This window comes from Lepidothrix coronata, unplaced genomic scaffold (genome assembly GCF_001604755.1).
Source record: "Lepidothrix coronata isolate B3197 unplaced genomic scaffold, Lepidothrix_coronata-1.0 Scaffold196, whole genome shotgun sequence".
Lineage (NCBI taxonomy): Eukaryota > Metazoa > Chordata > Aves > Passeriformes > Pipridae > Lepidothrix > Lepidothrix coronata.
The window spans coordinates 892,515-910,746 of NW_016690376.1; the positions used below are offsets into that span (position 1 = coordinate 892,515).

Genomic DNA, 18,232 nt, shown 5'->3' on the forward strand with positions numbered 1-18,232 from the left:
TCTGTACTGTGGGGGTGGTAAGGCCCTGGTACAGGTTGTCCAAAGAAGCTGCCCCATCCCTGGAAGTGTCCAAGGCCAGGTTGGATTGGGCTTTGAGCAATCTGGTCTAGTGGAAAGTGTCCCTGCCCACAACAAGGGGTTGGAATGAGATGGTCTTTAAGGTCCCTTCCAACCCAAACCATTTTATGACTCTATGACATAGACACAGTTATATTTCACAGAGTGGTGAAACCTTCCCTCCCCGAGTCCTCTGAGGCCAAATTTGTCCTCTCTCCTTCCTCTGAAACACGTGCAGCCCCTGGGAGGGGGTCAGATCTGAGGAACTGCAGCTCTGTGATTCCAGACACCCTTCCCTCCTGCACCAAACCCCATTTCCCAGCACGTGTGGAAGCGCTGCCCATCCCGGAGCAAGCCCCCCTCACCTCCCCATCCCCCTGCGTCCCGCGGAGGGTCCGGGGGTGACAGGGTGACACCGGCATCCCTTCACACGGACACACAGACGCCCCAGCGCGCCGGGGGCAGGATCCGACCCTCACCCTCCCGCTTCCCACCCCACCTGCGGCCCGGAGGAGCCACTCGCTGCCTTTCCCATCCATAGAGGGCGGGAGCCGCGCTGCGGAGCCCGTCCTGCACCAGGCGGCGGAGGCAGAGCGAGCGCCCCGCCGGCACCGCGAGCTGCGGCGGCCGTGCCCGCGCCGCCTTCCTCCTCCTCCTCCTCCTCCTCCTCCTTCGCTTCCCATTCCTCCTCCTCCCGCTCCCGCTGCCCTCCCGGCTCCGCTCGCCGTCCCGCCCGGCCGCCCCTCGCGCGGCTCCTTCCCCCTATGGATGGGAAGGCAGCGCCCAACGGCGTGGCCACCATCGAGGACCGGATCCTGCGCATCACCGGCTACTATGGATATTACCCGGGATACTCCAGCCAGAAAAGTAAGGCGCCCTCCCGCCTCTCCCGGCCCTTCGCGGGGGGGGTGTGTATGTGTGCAGGGAAGCGTCGGCAGAGCCCGTGGCCCCCCAGAATGCCCCCCGCCCCATCCCTCGGGGTGCGTGTGGGGTCCCCGCTGTCCCCCGCGGCTCTGCGGATGGAGAGGGGGGCGGCGGCGGCGTGCGGCCGCGGAACTTCGCGGCTCGGGAGGGCAGCGGGGGCCTCTCGCTGTTGTTTTGGGGTTTATTTTTAATTTCCGTCCCCCCCTCGCCCTCCACCCCCGCGGTGGGGGGGGTTTCGCTCTCCGGGTGCCCCGCGCCCGCCGCACCGGGAAAGTTTCGGTCCCGGTGGGTCCCCCCCGGGCGGGCGCTTCGGCGCGAAGCTCCTGAATTATTCATCTTCCTCCCCAAACTAATGAGATTTTTCCAGAAAAGTGGGGAGTTACCGATGGGGGCTTCCCTTCGTCCCGTTTTAATACGAAACTCCTGTGATTTAGGAGTTCGGTGTTGGTTTGGGGTATTCTTGTGTGTGTGTGTGTGTGTGTGTGTGTTTATTTATCTACTTCCCTTAAACGAAGAAGCAGAAATTAAAGCAGTTGGTCCTTGCAGAAATTTCCTATCTTTTGCTTTTTGAAGTTTTTAATTGGTAGCAGCGGGTTTCTAGCAGCTGGGAGGACCTCAGTGGGTTTCTCTGGAATTCTGGCAGTCCCAGAGCTCTGTTCAACGGAGAAAGTTTGGCTGATGAAAGAAATTATTAATTTTTACCACCCAGGAAACATATACAATCGGGGTTTATTGTGTTAATAGTTGCTTTGCAGTTGGCAAAAGCTACAACATACCACAGCTTAAAAAACAAAAGGGGAATTGAGGCAAAGTGGCAGGGTGGGAGGGAAAGGAAAGGCAAGAAGCCCACCTTGGTGAGGTGAGCACTAAGGAACAGACTTTCTTCTGAATATTTAAACTCCCCTCGGAATCGAGGGGGTGAACTGATTTCCAGAACAGGCAGTGCAGTGCTCTCCAGCTCCAATGCAACAATAAACCAAAACACAGTTAAGAAACTGCTAAATGTGAGACAAACACATCTGGGGGATTTTTCTGATGGAGGAAAGCCATGCACTGAAAACACTTAAAATAAGAAATAATGATTCCTTTGTGTGATGGTCATCACTGTTGGATCTGAAAAATCCAACAGTCAAGCCCCGTGGTTTTATCCAGCTGTTATCTGTGGCATGTTCACAGCATGGCAGGTGTTATGGGCGTTTATTTGGTGAGGTCACTTGGTTTTTCTGTAGTCAGAAGAGTTGAGAAGAAGCTCAGAACAATCTGGAGGAATGGCTGTATGTCAGTCCAGGGACTATTTAAGTCTGACCCAGGTTAAACCAGTGTCCCAAATTCTGCAGCAATTCCAGACGATGTCTACAGTGTGATTTGCCAGAGAAGGGTGAGGATTCTGGCTTAATACTTTGTCCCAAGTTTTCTTTGGTGTCAGAATGCAATTTTTCAGTCTGCAGCAACACTCCCACTCTCCATCAATCTGTAGACCTGAATTCAGTATTGGCAATGCAAGTGCTCTGTGTGGTGCAGTGGCAATGCCAGGAGAGCACTGCCCGGACAGAGAGAAGCTCTTTCAGCCCAGGACCAGGTTCTGCAGATGCTACAAAGTGCATCTGCTTAAAATTAGATAAAACGTGTCAGGAGAGGCCAAGGCTTTCAGAAGTGCTGACTCTTGGGATTTTGTTGCAAGCTTCCCAGCCTTTTGTGCCTTTGATGACTGGGTGCTGAGGAAAAAACAAAAAGGATTAGTAGCTCAGGTTTTGCTGGTTGAAGAAAATAAGCTACATTTGTGGTCATCATGCTTGAAGAGGAAAACTGCAAGTACATAACTCAGAGGTATCCCAGTAATTAAATGCCCTTGAGTAAATGAAAAGCATGAACCCTTTCTGAGCTACGAACGGTTTTTAAATAAGTCTCATAAGTTTTGGAACCATCCTCATAATTTTTGGAGTGTTTGCAGTTGGTGGGTGACTGCTTTATCCTCGTGGCTGTGAGTTTTGGGTTTGTAAAGTACTTTAATGTTCTGCAGTTTTCACAAAGATGTTCTGTCCTTACCTGGGTTAAACACAGGCCTCCTTCAGGCACCATGAACATACATCCTCTTGTCATTTGGGCAGCGAGAGTCACTCTTGCAGGTCCTGGCTTGGAGTTCTTACTCCATTCCTGTGCCTTGGCTTTAGCCAAGAGTGGTGCTGCTTCAGAGTTCTGTTGACTGACAGTTCTTGCCACGGCTGATTGTTCACACAGCAGCAGGACTGTCAACATGTAAACACGCAGGGTGGGGAGTTTGTACAACCAACTATTAATAGACTTCATATCTCAGTTTATTTAGGTGAGGGCATGATTGTTGTCACTGCTGTCCAAATTCAGTTTTAGTGCAACTGGACAGTGCTGGTGCCTTTGGCTGGAGAGCAGGGTGCTGGTGGGGTGCAGTGTGCTCAGAATTCCAGGTGGGTTGTGTCCCTGCCCTCCCCAGTGGCAGAGGAGCTGTTGTCCTGTCCCTGTGCCCAAACCTGTGGCAGGTGCAATCATCTGCTTACGCTGTCACCTCACTCCTGCCTGGGTCTGAAGGGTGCCTGAGGATGAGCTGTTGCCCTCAGGATGGCTTTGTGCCATCTTGGGTCTGACCAGAGGGCTGGCCAGGCACCAGATGGGGATGTCATTTGGGTGGTGACAACCTGCTGATGGTCACCACCTTTCCTGAGGCTCATCTTTGTCCCCAGCCTGTGGTGCCCAGCTAGGGACAGGAACATTTACTGAGGAAAGCTGAAGGCAGGGCTGGGTGGCTGCTCTTCTGCTCACTCTTGGGGGGGGGACCTGGAAAATGACAAAAAGCCCCCAGGACTCTGTGAACTGTGCTGGTGATTTACATTCCTCCCTCAGTAGATCAGCAAGTATTCTGTGGTTTAACAGGAGACCATGCCGGGGTTTCTGTGTGTGAAGGCTGAGGACTGGTCACAAATGGCCATGGAATGTAATGTCAGAGGACTGTGGTGTTCAGGAGCTGTTATCACAGAGAACTGCAGTGTTTTCTAGGACTTCTGCTTCATCTATATTTGTGTGCACTTCAGACTTGGAGTGTCCACGTGATGAGTCTTTTGGTACTTTTACCATTTTTAATTATCCTTTAAAAAGTTACTAGAGAAGGAAAATACCTATTTTATTTCCCTGTAAATCATCTAAAAAAGCAGAGACATGTATTTTGGTCTGGTATTTACATCCATGTATGCTGCAAAATTCCTATATCCTGCCTAATAAGTCACAGGAATTGGAACAAGATAGTATGTTTTTTTCCCTCCCTCACTTGGTGCTGAAATGGAAAGGGCTTTTCCTGGTCCCAGTTAACCTGTACTTCTGTGGGAAGAAAGAGGGGCTGTGTCTCTTCCAGTCAATTTCTTTGGAGTTACTCCATAATTTCCAGGACATGGTGCTGGTGTAGATCAGATGCTCCAGCCTCTGTCCTGGGGTTGCAGGTGGTGCTCCATGTTAGTGACCATGAACAGTGGAAAATTCTGTTCCCTCTCCAGCTCTTTGCCATAACTTCTCATTCTTCTCTGACTTTTTTGCTGGTAATACAATCACATTTAATGTTTGCAGGCTCAAGGGTATGTATGAGTTTGTTTCTTTGTGGGCTTTGTTTTTTGTTTTTCTTTCTTTTTTTTTCACCCTTTCCAACTGCCACCCCATCTGCCTTTCATCTCAGTACTGAAACCTTTTCTACTTTCACACTACAAAGTTCTTCTCCTTCAAGTCTGTCCTAACACCTCTCCTGTGCCTTCCGCTGAATCAAAACTGATCCAGTCAAAGTTTCCCGTCTCTGATCTTCATCAACTTCACCAAGTCCACCTCCAAGTCAAGTTTCTGTCTGTGTAATGTCTTTCTGACAGAGCCTTTCCAGCATCCACAAAGTCTTATGTCTTGCAGGATGCTCTCGGCATCGCAGATCTGCATTTCTGTAGTGCTGTTTTCTCAGGCCTGGACAAGCACAGCATCAATGTACTGAAAAAAACCCAGTTCATCTCGTGGGGCAGCACCTTTTTTTTTTTTTTTTAATCATGTTTGGAGAGCTTCTCATGTCTGGAGGATTTGATTCCCACCACAGCAGATTATGAGTGCCCATCTCCACCAGGTGCTTGCCAGATTTTTAAACAGGTTCCTTTGGACACGATCCTGTGCTGATACGATCTCCCCTTCTCCTCTCCTTCAGGCCTGACCTGAAACCATGGAGTTGTGTAAGCTCCTGGAAGGAGAAGGTGCTGCCACGTGGCTCTGCAGCAGTGGGACTGTGACACTGGGCTCACAGTGTGACAGGGGGTGACCACCCCTGTGGTGCAGCCGCGTGGTCAGACGTGTCTGCCAGGGAGCTGGAGAGCCCTTACACCAGAGTGTGACCTTAGCAGTGCTTGGCACCTGGGCTGAAATGCTGAACCTGTCCCTACTATTAGCACAGTCACTGTCAGGAATAAGCCACGTGTTTTCTTACTCCCCTAGAACAGCTCAAGCAAGGTTTTGTGCTTTAATTTGGCAGGTTCAGCCTCAAGTCAGCAATGTGAACTTAAGCATCTGCTTAAGTCTGAACTTGCACTAAGCCACCGGGCTTTGATGATGTGTTTAAAGTTAAGTCCATGCTTAATTGCTTTGCCTTAATAAGACGTGGCATGCTGAGCCAGCACCACTGGCTTGACAACTTGGCTCTTGCTCTCTGCGTGGAGTAAAAGGCTGTGGAGGGAAAAGCTAACTCTGAAACATTGGAGAGAATTTTCTCCTGGTTATCACAGCAGCTGTGCCAGCAGCTCTGCTGCAGTACAAATCACATGGTAAACCCAGATCATCTCTGCTTACTGAACACCCTGCCCTCCTGGTGGCTTGTCACTTCCAGTGAGAGGAACAAAGTCTCTGTCTGTTTACTGGAGGCTCCCAACTGCTTCTTCAGCTCTTCCCTGTGCAGAGTAAACACAATGGGAGACTGGGAAAGGGGCAGTCGAGCAAAGGTGCTTTGAACTGTTGGTGGATGGGGCTGGTTCCATGGAGCTGTGTTTGGGGGATCTGGGAGGGAGGCGGTGGTGTCTGAATCAGTCTCTGTGTGAGCTGAAGTCTCGAGGCTGTTTTGGCTCCAGTTGTGGCAGCTGCCCCTGTGTCACCTGGTGCCATTTGAGTTGCAAGGACACCAGATGCAGGGCTAACCCAAAATAAGCTTTATTTTAAAGCCCTTTCTTTCCCCCTGGACAGAGATTGTCCATAGGGGGTTATTCCCTTGGAGGGTGTGCAACAGTGAGGGCTGAATTAAACTGCCAGTTTAACAATATTTTCCTCCCCCACTCTTGGGCACAAATGCATGTCATGGCACAGGATGTTGTAGATGCTTCTCCTCACAGGTTTGTCTCTCTGTTCAGGTAAAATAAATTGTGGCTGTGTATCAGCACTGGTAGCAACAACTTACGAAGTAATTTCTTTCAGCACAACAGATTTTGTAAATACTCCTTTGCTGACTGGTTTTGGCAAAACCAGGTATGTATTCTTTAATGGAATGGGGCCATTTGTGTGGATTTCTGTTTGTGCTGGAAGGGACAGCATGGCAGCCTTAAACTTGTGGCTGGAATGTAGGACCTCCCCTCATCTCAGGACTCCAAGTGTTTTGGAAGATGAGGGGTCCCATTAGCTGGGAGGAGAGGAAACTGGTTCAGTCCTTGGCCTTTCCTCAGGGACTGATTCAGCCTTTTGGGGTGAGATCTCCGGGTAGTCGAGCTGTGAAACTGCAGCACTGGACTGCAGTTCTGCACATCTGTGGGCAGGAGGGATGGATTCAGATTGGGAAGAACAACACTGTGAGCAGGGCAATGAGGAACATTATCCTTGGAAGAGGGGACTGATAGAGCTTGGCTTGTGTAGGCTGGCCAGGGTGGGAACAGGGCTGCTGCTCCAAATACATCCTGGGAGGATGAACAAGGGAATGTAGGAAAGAAGAGTGATTTAAACTGAAACTGCGTGTTGGCACACAGACAAATGGGTATGAACAAGCCATGAATAAATTAAGGCTGGAAATTAGCAGAAGGCTGAAATTAATGGCCAAAAATCTCACTCAGTCTTATGTATTTAAATAAGAATTATTTCCCAAGCTTTAAAGGTGCCTCATAAAGAAGTATGCCAAGATTTTGAGAAAAATTACCCCCATTTGGCAGGGAAAATTGAGGCAGTAAGGCGGGGGGAGCAATGCTAATTTGCCAGAGGTTGTTCAGAACAAGCCATAAAGTTTGATGGAGCGATCTCTGCCTCCACTGGTGACTGCACAGCAGGTCTGGTGCTGTACCTGGGCTGGTGCTGAGGGTGGGAGAGCTGCCTGCAGCACCTTGGTAGCTTTCTACACGTGCTCTCTGCCTGTTTTTCGGTTCCCCTCCCTTCCCGGGCTCATTTGCTCCAGCCCTTCTCTCATCACCAGTGGTGTTCCCTAGGGCTTAGAGTTGGGCCCAGTCCTGTTTAATATCTTGACTGGTGATCTGGATGAGGGGATTGAGTGTACCCTCAGTAAAGTCATGGATGACACCCAGCTGGGTGGGAGTGTTGATCTGCTGGAGGGTAGGAAGGACCTGCAGAGGCATCTGGGCAGGCTGGACTGATGGGCTGAGGCCAGCTGGATGAGTTTCAACAAGGTAAAGTGCTGGGTCCTGCACTTGGGCCACAACAACCCCCTTGGAGCACTCCAGGCTGAGGGGATAGTATCTGGAAAACTAAGAGTGAAAAGGACCTGAGGGCGCTGCTTGACAGAGGCTGAACACGAGCCAGAGTGTGCCCAGGGGGGCAAGAAGGACAATGGTATCCTGGCCTGGACCAGCCAGAGTGTGGCCACCAGGACTGGGGAAGTGATTGTCCTCCCGTGCTGGGCACTGGTGAGGCTCCTCAATTCAAGAAAGATATTGAGGGGCTGGAGCATGTCCAGGGAAGGGCAACAGAGCTGGGAAAGGGTCTTGAGGGTAAGCCCTATAACGAGCAGCTGAGGGAGCTGGGGGTGTTTAGCCTGGAGAAAAGGAGGCTCAGGGGGGACCTTCTCACTCTCTACAGCTCCCTGACAGGAGGGTGGAGCCAGGGGGGTCAGGTTCTGCTCCCAGGGAACAAGGGACAGAACAAGAAGAAATGGCCTCAGGCTTCACCAGGGAAGGTTCAGGTTGGATATCAGGAGGAATTTCTTCATGGAAAGGGTAGTGGAGGATTTAAATGGACTGCCCAGGGAGGTGATGGAGTCACCATCCTTGGAGGCATTCAAGAAAAGACTGGACATGGCTCTGAGTGCCTAGTTGTCAGGGCGATGATCAAAGGTGGCACTCAACGATCTCAGAGGTCTTTTCCAACCTAAATGATTCTGTGGTTCTGTGATTCTTGCAGAAAGGCTTCCTCACTGCCCAGCCCTTTGGGTGATGGATGGGCTGTGCCTCGTGCTCCCGGGTGGCACAGCTCCTGTTTCCTGCTGCTTTGCCTCACTTGGCTCCATTCACCTGAGGTGGCTTTAACCTCACTCAACTTGACACCATCATGGCTGCGTGGAGCTGCACACTTCCTTCTTTTCTTGTTTTTCCTGAAAGTGTGGCTGCTGCACACAGCATTAGGAAACACATTAGGAAATGACCTGGGTATGCCATGAGGTCCTGCTCACTCCTCTGGAGTGCACAGGAGGGATATCCCTCATTTCGACCGTCCTTCCAGCACTCTTTCCCCGACTTTGTCTTCCCCATCCACTCAGGCAGGCAGCTGCGTATTTGGTCTTGGTTAAATGTTGTAAAATAACATTCCAAGGTGACAGATGGTTCTGGCAGACTTCTATCCTTCCAGTGCTCGCATTCCTGTTTTTTAATAGTGGTTTTAAAGGTTCGCAATTATTTCTTCTGCACATTTGGAAATTGATGGGCTTTTGCTCAACTGCCTGCATGGGAATTCACCCATGAAAGTGAACTTGCAGCTTTACTGTTTGTTGAAGGATTGGTGGCAGGAATTTTTTCACATAAACCTGCTGCTAGATGATCACATAATAATGAGTAATGAAAATGCCTGGAAGAAAAAGGTCAGTGTCGCTCTGTGGCAAATGGGCAAATAGGGGGTGTGGGAAAAGTGAAGTGCTTAACTGACCAGTTAAATTATTCACCAAGTGGACCAGCTCTACTCAGTGAGACTGAAAACCTTTTTTTTTTGGTTGTGGTGAGGTGAAGTGAGACTCCCTGGTGGCCTTCACTTTGGGCTGGCCCCTCTGCAGAGTGGCAGATTTCACTGCACAGAGGTAGAAGCTGCAAGGTTTCGTGAGCTCATACCCAGGGTATGGCTTTCACAGCCGTGGCAGAGCTGTAAGTGAGAGCATCCCGGGCACTTTGAGTTGCAACAATGAATGCTTTCAGTGTGTCTGCCACAGACCTTTCTGTTATTACTTTAAAAACACATTGAATCTTCCTAAATGTCCCTTGCAAATACTCTTGATAAAATGGGTTTGTCCTTTCCTGCCTTTAGCTGGGCTGGAGCAGGGGTAGAGGAGTGAGGGAGTGAGAAAGGTGCCTCTGCTGTTCTTTTGTAGAAAGTAGAAGGTGATTTTCTCCTTTTCTGGTTTCTGTATGAGCTAAAGCAAGGGAGCAGGATTCAGATCTAGGGGTAGAAGATGATGTTTCCTGCTGTTTCTGGCAATCTTAAAGCTGTTCTTTGTCTCAGAGCTGTTTTTAACTGATACAAGAAGAGTTCCCATGCCTGTTTTTTCATTTAAGTTTTCAGTTTCGTATTGGACAGGGAAGAAGGGAGAGACAAGTACCAGCATGGCAGCTCATGGGTCAGTACAACTTCAACAAAACAAGTCTACCAGATATACTACTAGAGCAGTCATAGTCCTGGTAGTGATCCCTCCATCCAGAGTGAGAAAGACATTGTAGCTTGAAGCCAACCTGGCAACTCTTCCAGTTTTGTTCCTTCTTGCTTGTGTTATGCCTGAGAAGTGGCTGTTTATGGCACTGAAAAAGCACTGCTTGAGCAATTGCCTGCTTTTATATACTATATACAGTAGTGCAGCTCTCTGTCTTCCTGTGGAGGTTTGGTCTTCTGGGGGACATTTCTGATGAGGGCTAACACCTCCCTCTATTATTAATGGGGTAGTTGGAGATGCTGTGCACTGCACTGAAAAAAATAATTCCCCGTTGGGGACTGATTTTTCACAGGATTCGTGGGAACACAGCTGTGCAGGCCCATTCCAGCTAATGGGCATCATATACCTGGATGTCTGAGGACAGCACTGAAGTCATCTGCTGCTGTGCCTGAGTAAGATAAGCACGAAGCAAGGCTGGAACACGTGTTCTCTGTCGGGGAGAGAAAAGTGATCACATTAGTTTTCGCAGTGTGATTTATATTTGGCATCTTAAGTGAGATGGCACAGTTATAGAGCAGTTGATGGTGCAGTCATTATGACCCTTTTCTTTTACATATCTGAAGCCTGGAACTTTTAACTCCTTTCTGAGACAAAGCCTGCCATGTGGAGTGTGCAGCCCTGGAATTGTGTGGGTGCAGATTGGGGTTTTTCTCTGCATGGTGCCAGAAATAACCTGTTGTGTGATACGTTACAGGGGCTAGGATTTGTAGCAGCTTGAGTGCGAGTGGGATGCTTCAAAGTGCTTCACCAGAGGAAATTCTTCAATGCTGACAGCATGGATGGAAGGAAGGTGAACTCTTTGTGGTGTTCCTGCACTGTGGTTTGGAATTTTACCTGGAGAGGATTGGTTCTGTGTGTGAGAAAGCATTTACTCAATGCTCAGTATCCAGTGAGCCTGTTGACACAAAGAGAAGGTGGAAAATGATTGAACTGAGCATTTACCAGGGAAAAAACCTCATACCTGATGAATTTTCCTAATTTTCTATCAGTTCTTGCTTCTTTCCAGGGTGGGATGGTATGGGAAAAAAAAAAAAAGTGAGGAATTAGATAAAAAGAAAATTTTAAGCATTTTGAGAACATTTCTTCAGAGGGAAAAGAATCCGGGGCAGGAATGTCACTGAAGAAGTGCCACTTTTCACATGCATTGCAAAACAAACCTTGGAGGAAGGAACAAAAGATGTTTTTCAGCAGAAGGACTTAGCTGAGCTGTTGTGGGTGTGCTGAGCCTGTGTGTGTCCTGTCGAGGTGATTCATCCATGCAAGGCCTGCCTTCTGTCCCTGCCCTTGGGGGCCCTTTGGCAGAGGACATGGATTTATCTGTGGTTGGGTGGCGCAAAGGGGAGCATTGGACTGACTTCAGGGTGCAGTGAAGTGCACAGCTGTCCTCTGGCCTGGTGTCCTCATGGAGCTGTGTGTCCAGGAATATTCCTTCTGAAGGCCACCTGCTCTGGGATGCAAACCTCACTGAGTCAACTGAAAAGGCTGAGCTTTTCCTTCACCTGTAGGTGCACTGCAGCATCTGAAAGCAGTGAAGCTTAGCTGGGTTTTCCAAAGCATCCTTTATGTCTCAGTGCTGGAAAGGAGGTTAATTAGATCACAAATTAGGCCAACTCTATTTCTAGCAGGGGTCTGTGCAGTATTTTTGTGCTCGTCTGCTTTGAAGTGAATTCAGAGCGACTGTTTTGAGCATTCCTGTGAAGACAGGCATCCCCAGCTGGGGGCTTGGAGAAGTCAGCCAGAGGAAAAGATGTCTGCATGTGGGCAGACTCCAGAGAACTGCCTTCAACTTAGGTATTCACACAGGTGCAGCAGTGGCTCTTCTGAGAGCCAAAGTCTCCTAGGCAGAGCTGGAAGTGCCACTGGTGAGTGTGTGCGTGGCTGCAGCGCCCTCAGGTTTGGTGTGCCTGACTTTTAGATGCACTTCCTTGAAAATGTGCCCCTTAACTACTGTTGGTGTAAAATACTTATACGGTGTAGTGAAGTTTCATAGCACTTTGTGGAGTTTACTGCTTTAAGGAGTCAGAGGAAACGGGAGGTACAGCTCTCAGATTTGCCCTGTGTGGGGGAATGGAGGGTAGAGGAAATCTGTCACTACCACTGGGCACATTATTAACAGATGTCTCTTATTAAAAAGATCTCTTGTTTTAGCTGGGATCTCGGATTTAATGTAGTAGTAGTAGTAAGGGACAGATCTCAGCTGGCTGGGTTCAGATTTACTTTAGTTCCAAAGCTGCTTCCAGGTCCAGGATGTTCACAGCTGAATATGTTCTTGGCTTAGTTGTAGACAAAAATTAAGCCCTTTAAAAATGATTTCCTGATAAGCACAGCTTTGGAGAACAATGTCAAGGTTCTGATAATTTTCTGTGGTTTTTTTCTGCTCATGGTGAAGCATTTCTCATGGTGTGTTACCTGGCAAAAGATCAGCTTAGAGTGGGTGAATCTTCTGGTGCCTTAATGACCATTGCCCTTCACACCCTCCCTGTGGATGATGGATGGTGGATGGCTGCCTAAAGCGAGTAATCTTATTTTATTTGTGATCCCCAAGTTTTTCTGTTTCCCTGCTTGGAACTGTGGACAGAAACTGTAGTTTAGAGCAGCCTGAATTGCCTATATCCTCCTTGCACACAAAGACAAGATTCATAGGACTTCATTTGTGGGGTTACAATCCTCTCCTGTCATACTCAGGTGTTCAGAAGCAGGTGTCTCTGAAATCCAGCTGGAATTGCACAGTGCAGTTTGAACTGACTGTGTAGATCCTGGTTCTTCTGCTGCATTTCTGCTTTCCCTGTTTATCTCAGTGGCTTAAGCCACTGTCCTTGGTCCTGACTTTCCCGTCTCGTCTCAGCCTCCCTCCTCTTCCTGTGTCTGTGGCGTCGGACTGGGCTGGTTGGGACGATCTGAAAGGAAATGTATTCAGTGCTTTTGATGTGCAGAACCTTTTTTTTTTTTTTTTAATAAGTTATGAACAAAAATTGTGTCTGTGTGTTCCCAAACTGAAGAATACGTGATTGCTCTTCCCAGCCTTCCTCTGAGAACAGGCTTTGACATCATTCATACTCTATAATTTATGGTATTTTTGTAGCACTCTGTTAAGGTCTGCAAGAGAGAGAAAGGGATGATTTAGAAAGCAAAGAATAGTCCTGTGCCTGCTGGTAGGTCTGTGACTGATCAGGTTCCTGCTCCTTGGAGTTGCTACCGGGTCTGTCTTTTATCATGGAATCGTTTTTCCTGCTCTTTGGAGTTGCTACTGGGTCTCTCTTTTACCGTGGAATCATTTTTTTAAGGATGATGTTGTTTTCCTTAATGTAAGCACTTGCTCCTTGTCAAACACATCCTCGTATGCCCCATTAGGACTTTGCGCCTCATTCCGGGGTGTTTTAAAAGCAAATTACAGAACGTCTTGTAACTCGTCAGCCCTTGATTTTTTTAACCTGGTTTCTTAAGGAAACAAGGCCTATGTTGAACATCATATCCCTCTCCCCACTCCCTCTCCCTGTAAAATCGGAGCAAGCTTACCAGGAGTCAGAGAGAGTGAAAGGCATGAAACCCTGGTGGGCCTTACGTAAACACGTGGCCAGTTGGAAAAAAGGGGGCCCTTGGTTCTCCCGTGGTGGGAAAGCTGTAGAATTAGCTCACTCCTGAAGATGAGACGGACTGCACACAGTTTCTGGGATCTCATCAAAGCCACATCTAGTGAACATCCAGTGTCAGACTGTGGTGATGTGCAGGGAAGAGTGTAACAGAGGCTCCTGGTGCATTTCCACCCATCACTGATCTGTACCTTGGGAAATTCTTGGTGTACGTATGTTTTAGTAGCTCTTAGTGGATATTCCTTCCATGAATTTGTAGGGAAGTGACTTTGTCCATTTTGCCGTTGTAGGATTTCTTTTCTCTGTTGCTCCTGGCTCTTTGGAAATGGCTCCTCAGCTGAGGAATAACTCCCATGAAGCCTTGGAGTCAGGTCCTCCCCACCCCCCAGTATATGTGGAGAGAGAGGAGGAGAAAGAGAACAAAACATTGGCCTGTTCAGTGTGAATAAACATCCTGTGGAGCTAACACATGTTTTATTCCATAATTCCTTCCAGCACAGAGATAAGATACAGCCTGGGAAGAGAGGACTTGGCTTCATGCTGTTTGGCTGCTCCTTCAGGGGATGTAGTGGGATGCCAGGAGTCTCACAGGGTACACCTGCCTTTGTTTGGGGCTTTGAGATGATGCAGTAAAAAAACATAAAACAGTTCTACAGGGCAGTTTCAAGTTCTGGTCTGAATTTCAGTGAATACAAGATCACTTTGCAGAACCACAGCTGTTGGTAAAGGTCTGTGGAGCATCACAGACAATGGTTGTGAACCCTTTGCAGCTTTAAAAAATGGAGAGAATGGGCTTGTTTTATTAAGGCTACAGAAAATGTTATCAAATATTCATGATGATCATCTCCTCTTATTTGAAATAATAAATCCAATGTTAATTTTGTGCTTGCAGAAAACTGGTAGTGACTATTGGCCCCCTATTTCTTTGCTGGTGTAATGCACTGATAATATTTAATATTTTATCTACTTTGCAAGGATGTTATTAGGCTTACAAGTATGCCATGGAGCCCAGAGAAGGAAAAGTAAGCTTCTCCCTCTTCTTCCTGCAGGTTAGAGAGGTAGAGGCTCCTGCAGTAATTTCAGGCTCCCTAAGAGCCCAGGGAAAGAAAACATTGTGCACAAGAGGGCTCACATAAAGCAAAAAAGTTTGTTAGCAAATTTAAAACCCAGTATAACTCTTAGCTTTAAAACAGGCAATAAAGAAATGCCACCAGTTCTGTTTATTTTAAAGGCTAAGTTCTTAGAAATTGTGTTTGTCACTCATGCCATCCATTGTGTTGCCAGTTATGACATTTCTGACCCGTGTTGAAAATTAGAATTTGACATTGTAGTGACTGCACTGAACAAGGAAATGTGCTGCAGGGCTTTATAAATAGGATTTAAAGCACCCATCCCATAGTTGCATTTTATTATTCTGCTGTCCGTGTTTTAGTTAGTTATTTATGTTCCCCAAAATGAATGCTAATTTTTAATATCACCATGTGGCAACAACATGAAGCCTTTTTAGTCACTGCTGCTGTGCAAAGTATTGTAAAGTCTGACATCCCTTTGAAGAACTGTTCTTAGCCACTGCTGCTATTTTTATTTTTGAGTTGTTCTCTGTTAGAATATTTTTTATTTTGTCCTCGCCTGCCCTGAATTTTCGAAACACTTTCAGATCAACTTAAGACAAATCAATCGAGGTCTTTCCTCCTCCTGTGTTTTCCCCACACTTATTAACTTTTACTGGACTGTGCCTTCGAAAATCCAGTTGAAATGTTTTTTTCCTTGATCTCCAAAGAGTCTTTAGAGAAATATCTGCCAGAAGCACTGACCTACAAAATCTATTAGGCTCTCCCCACTGGTGTAAACTCATTTATGTAATGGTGCTGGATGGCAGAGCAAAATACAAAATTCAGTCTTCCTTTCATAAGCATAAGTGCAACTAAGTGGCTGATAATGAGATAATGTTTGCAAATCTACAGAAGGCGGTTTGTGAAGTTTTCCCCCAGTTTTTTTGCCTTATGGATTTGTAGAGATTGCTTGAGAGCAGAGACCTCAAGGAAGGTTTAGCACCCAAGTGCTGGCAGCCAGGTACTCTGGGCTGGTTCTTGACCTCTGGGAGCACGTCAGGAAAACCAGCCTGACACCCCTAATGAGAGAGCTCTGAGAAGAATGATGCTGGCAGTTATCAGTGAAACTAATTAGTTATCTGTGCTGTTCAAACATAAACTACATAACAAGGTCAGTCGGGGGCTACATGAGTGGAGGTGGTTCAAGTATTGGCAGTGATGTTCTGCTGTGTTGTTTGTGGTCCTTGCAGTGCCAGGAGAGGGCTGGATGGTGTCCTGTGCTGGAGGGAACTGGGAAATGCCAGAATCCAAACCAGAATCACAGAGTATTCAGAGCTGGAAAGGACCCACAAGGGTTATAAATCCCAGCTCTTAAGTGAATGACGATTGTCGCAGCAAATTAGAGCCAACATTTTCTGCTTTGGCAGAGGTTGCAGAGGATCACAGACTGGGTCAGGTTGGAAGGGACCCCTGGAGGTCGTCTGGTCCCACCTCCCTGCTCAAGTGGGGTCCTGCAAAGCACAACGCTCAGGATTGTGTCCAGACAGCTTTTAAATGTCTCCAGTTGTGGAGACTCCACACTCTCTCTGGGAGATCTGTTCCAGCGCTCGGTCACCCCACAGTGAAGAAGTTCTTCCTCATGTTCTGGTGGAACTTCTTGTGCATCAGTTTCTGCCCATTGCCCCTTGTCCCATTGCCTGACACCACCGAGAAGAGCCTGGTCCATCCTCTTGGCACCCTCCTTTCCGACAGCTTGAGAAAGAGAGTACTCCCAAGGCATTCTTCAATCCCTTCAGCTTTTCTGTACCAGGATCAGATACTGGAGCAGAGTTTCTGGTGGAGATGTAAGGACCCAGTTGGCAGTAGATGAGTTTGCTTTATTGGCAGAGCCAAAGGCTCTGGAGAGACTGACTTTATCTTCGTGCCAGGAATGTTTAGCGTTTGGGCAGAGGTGGGTTTGCTCTGCTCATGCTGTGAGCCATGGGCACGGATGTCAGGCAACTCCCCATTTGAAATGGTGGTGCCATGGTAGCTCTGGGATGTGTTAGCCTTGAGAAACCCTGTTGTGTGTGATGGGCTCTGAATGGGGCCACAACTTGGTGTCTCTACCTGTAAAAGACCATGGGGATGTACCTGTAATATCCCTTCTGCTCTGGGATAGTAGGATACAGAAAGAAGAGTTTAAGGAGAAGGTATGTCAGCATTTAGCATGTTTTTTGAATTGAATTTTGCAAATATTGCCTGATTATTAACCATAAGAAAAAAGGCTGCATGTTATCTGTGATCCTACGTACCTTGTCAGTGGAAAGATGGCAGAGAAGGGTGTCAGCAACAGGGGAATTCATTTCCAGGGCATGTCCGAGAGAGAAATGTTTCTTCCCTCCATTTCTGAGCAGAGTAATAATTTAATGTCAGGACAGTCAGGATGATTAGTCTTGCTATAAAGACAGAAATATAAACAGGTGATTGGGAGCACATCACTAGATGGCTAGAGATTGCATAAATTATTTGGTGATCTTTCGATTTTGATTGTTACAGATATAATTAGCAGCTTATTCACACTCCATGTATCCCTTAGAAATGTGCCCGTCATGTGAAGTGTGACACAGTATCAGAAGTTTATCCCTTTGCCCTCTGAGAGGTCTTTCAGGAGTGGAGATGCAAAGATGTCTGTGTCTGCTCCACCACAGCATCAAAGTGCAAGCAGCAGAGAAAGTAAAATGTCATGTGCACGAAGTGGATCAGAGGGAAAGAGCAACCAGCCAATGAATTTGAACTTGCACTTCCCTGGCTTTGACTTGTGAGACGGATGAGCAGAGAAGAAAGTTCTGAGTTTTCCTCCTCAACCAGTTTTGGGGATTTTGGCCGTGGAGAAAGTTCACTCAAACTTTGTCCCCTTTGGATGAGTGAAGTCAAAGTACAGCAGTGCTTCTAATCTTCACTATGTAAGGGCATGAAGAGGGTAATATTGTATCCAGCAGCTTGGATCTGCATGAGCGGGATTAATTTGGAATGCAGCCTTTGGACTGAGGCTGACCTTTGTCTCTCAGGGTCGGTGAAAGGATGCCTTAATCCTTCTGCCCCAGAACCTATTCTTAATGCTATGTATTCCCCCTTTTGATTTTTGGGGAAAAGTTTTCTTATTTCCTTTGACTCCTTTGAAAGCCATCATCTTTATCTTTTTGAAGAGACATCTGAAAGCTGTGAATGCCTTCAGTGCCATTCCCCAGGGAGCCTTGGCATTTCTGAAGTGGGCTGGGGGATGTGTCCCAGACACATTAATAAAGCTCCACATCATGAAGTAGCAGAAGGAGCTCACAGAATATATTATTCCTGCTTGTTCCCTGACCTTCCATAATTGCCTCTCATTATTCTATTACAGCAGAACATTTAAAAGTAATTGTGGAGATCGGATGCAAGTGTAAAGCCACAAAGGTAGTCCTAAAACTTTGCAAAATCATGAACAGGCATCCAGATTGTGAGTCAGTCTGCCTTAATCTTCTTTCTCAAGTGAGATGTTACCCAGGCTGAATAATGATTTGTTCCTCAGATGAAGTTACATGGTGAAAAGTGGCAGAGCTTGACATGGTTTTTGACATTTTTGCCATCAATGCAGATTCCAGAGTCAGGAGAAGTTTTGGCCGACTACAGCCTTCAGGATTTGGCCACTTTTACAGAAATTTCATTGGTGAGCTCCGTGGTTTGAGCAGTGATCATCTAATAAGAGGATT

General features: G+C 47.4%; 1 protein-coding gene across 2 annotated transcripts in view; it reads left to right on the top strand.

Annotated features, from left to right (window-relative positions):
* The first annotated feature begins 772 nt into the window (after positions 1-772).
* The window catches only part of SLC35F4 (solute carrier family 35 member F4), a 112,963-nt gene continuing 95,503 nt past the window's right edge, over positions 773-18,232 (top strand). For both annotated transcript variants that reach the window (XM_017831739.1, XM_017831740.1), the window contains exon 1: positions 773-924. In XM_017831739.1, the coding sequence (XP_017687228.1) occupies positions 822-924 (103 nt within the window). In that variant the 5' untranslated portion in view covers positions 773-821. The remainder of the gene's footprint in view (positions 925-18,232) is intronic.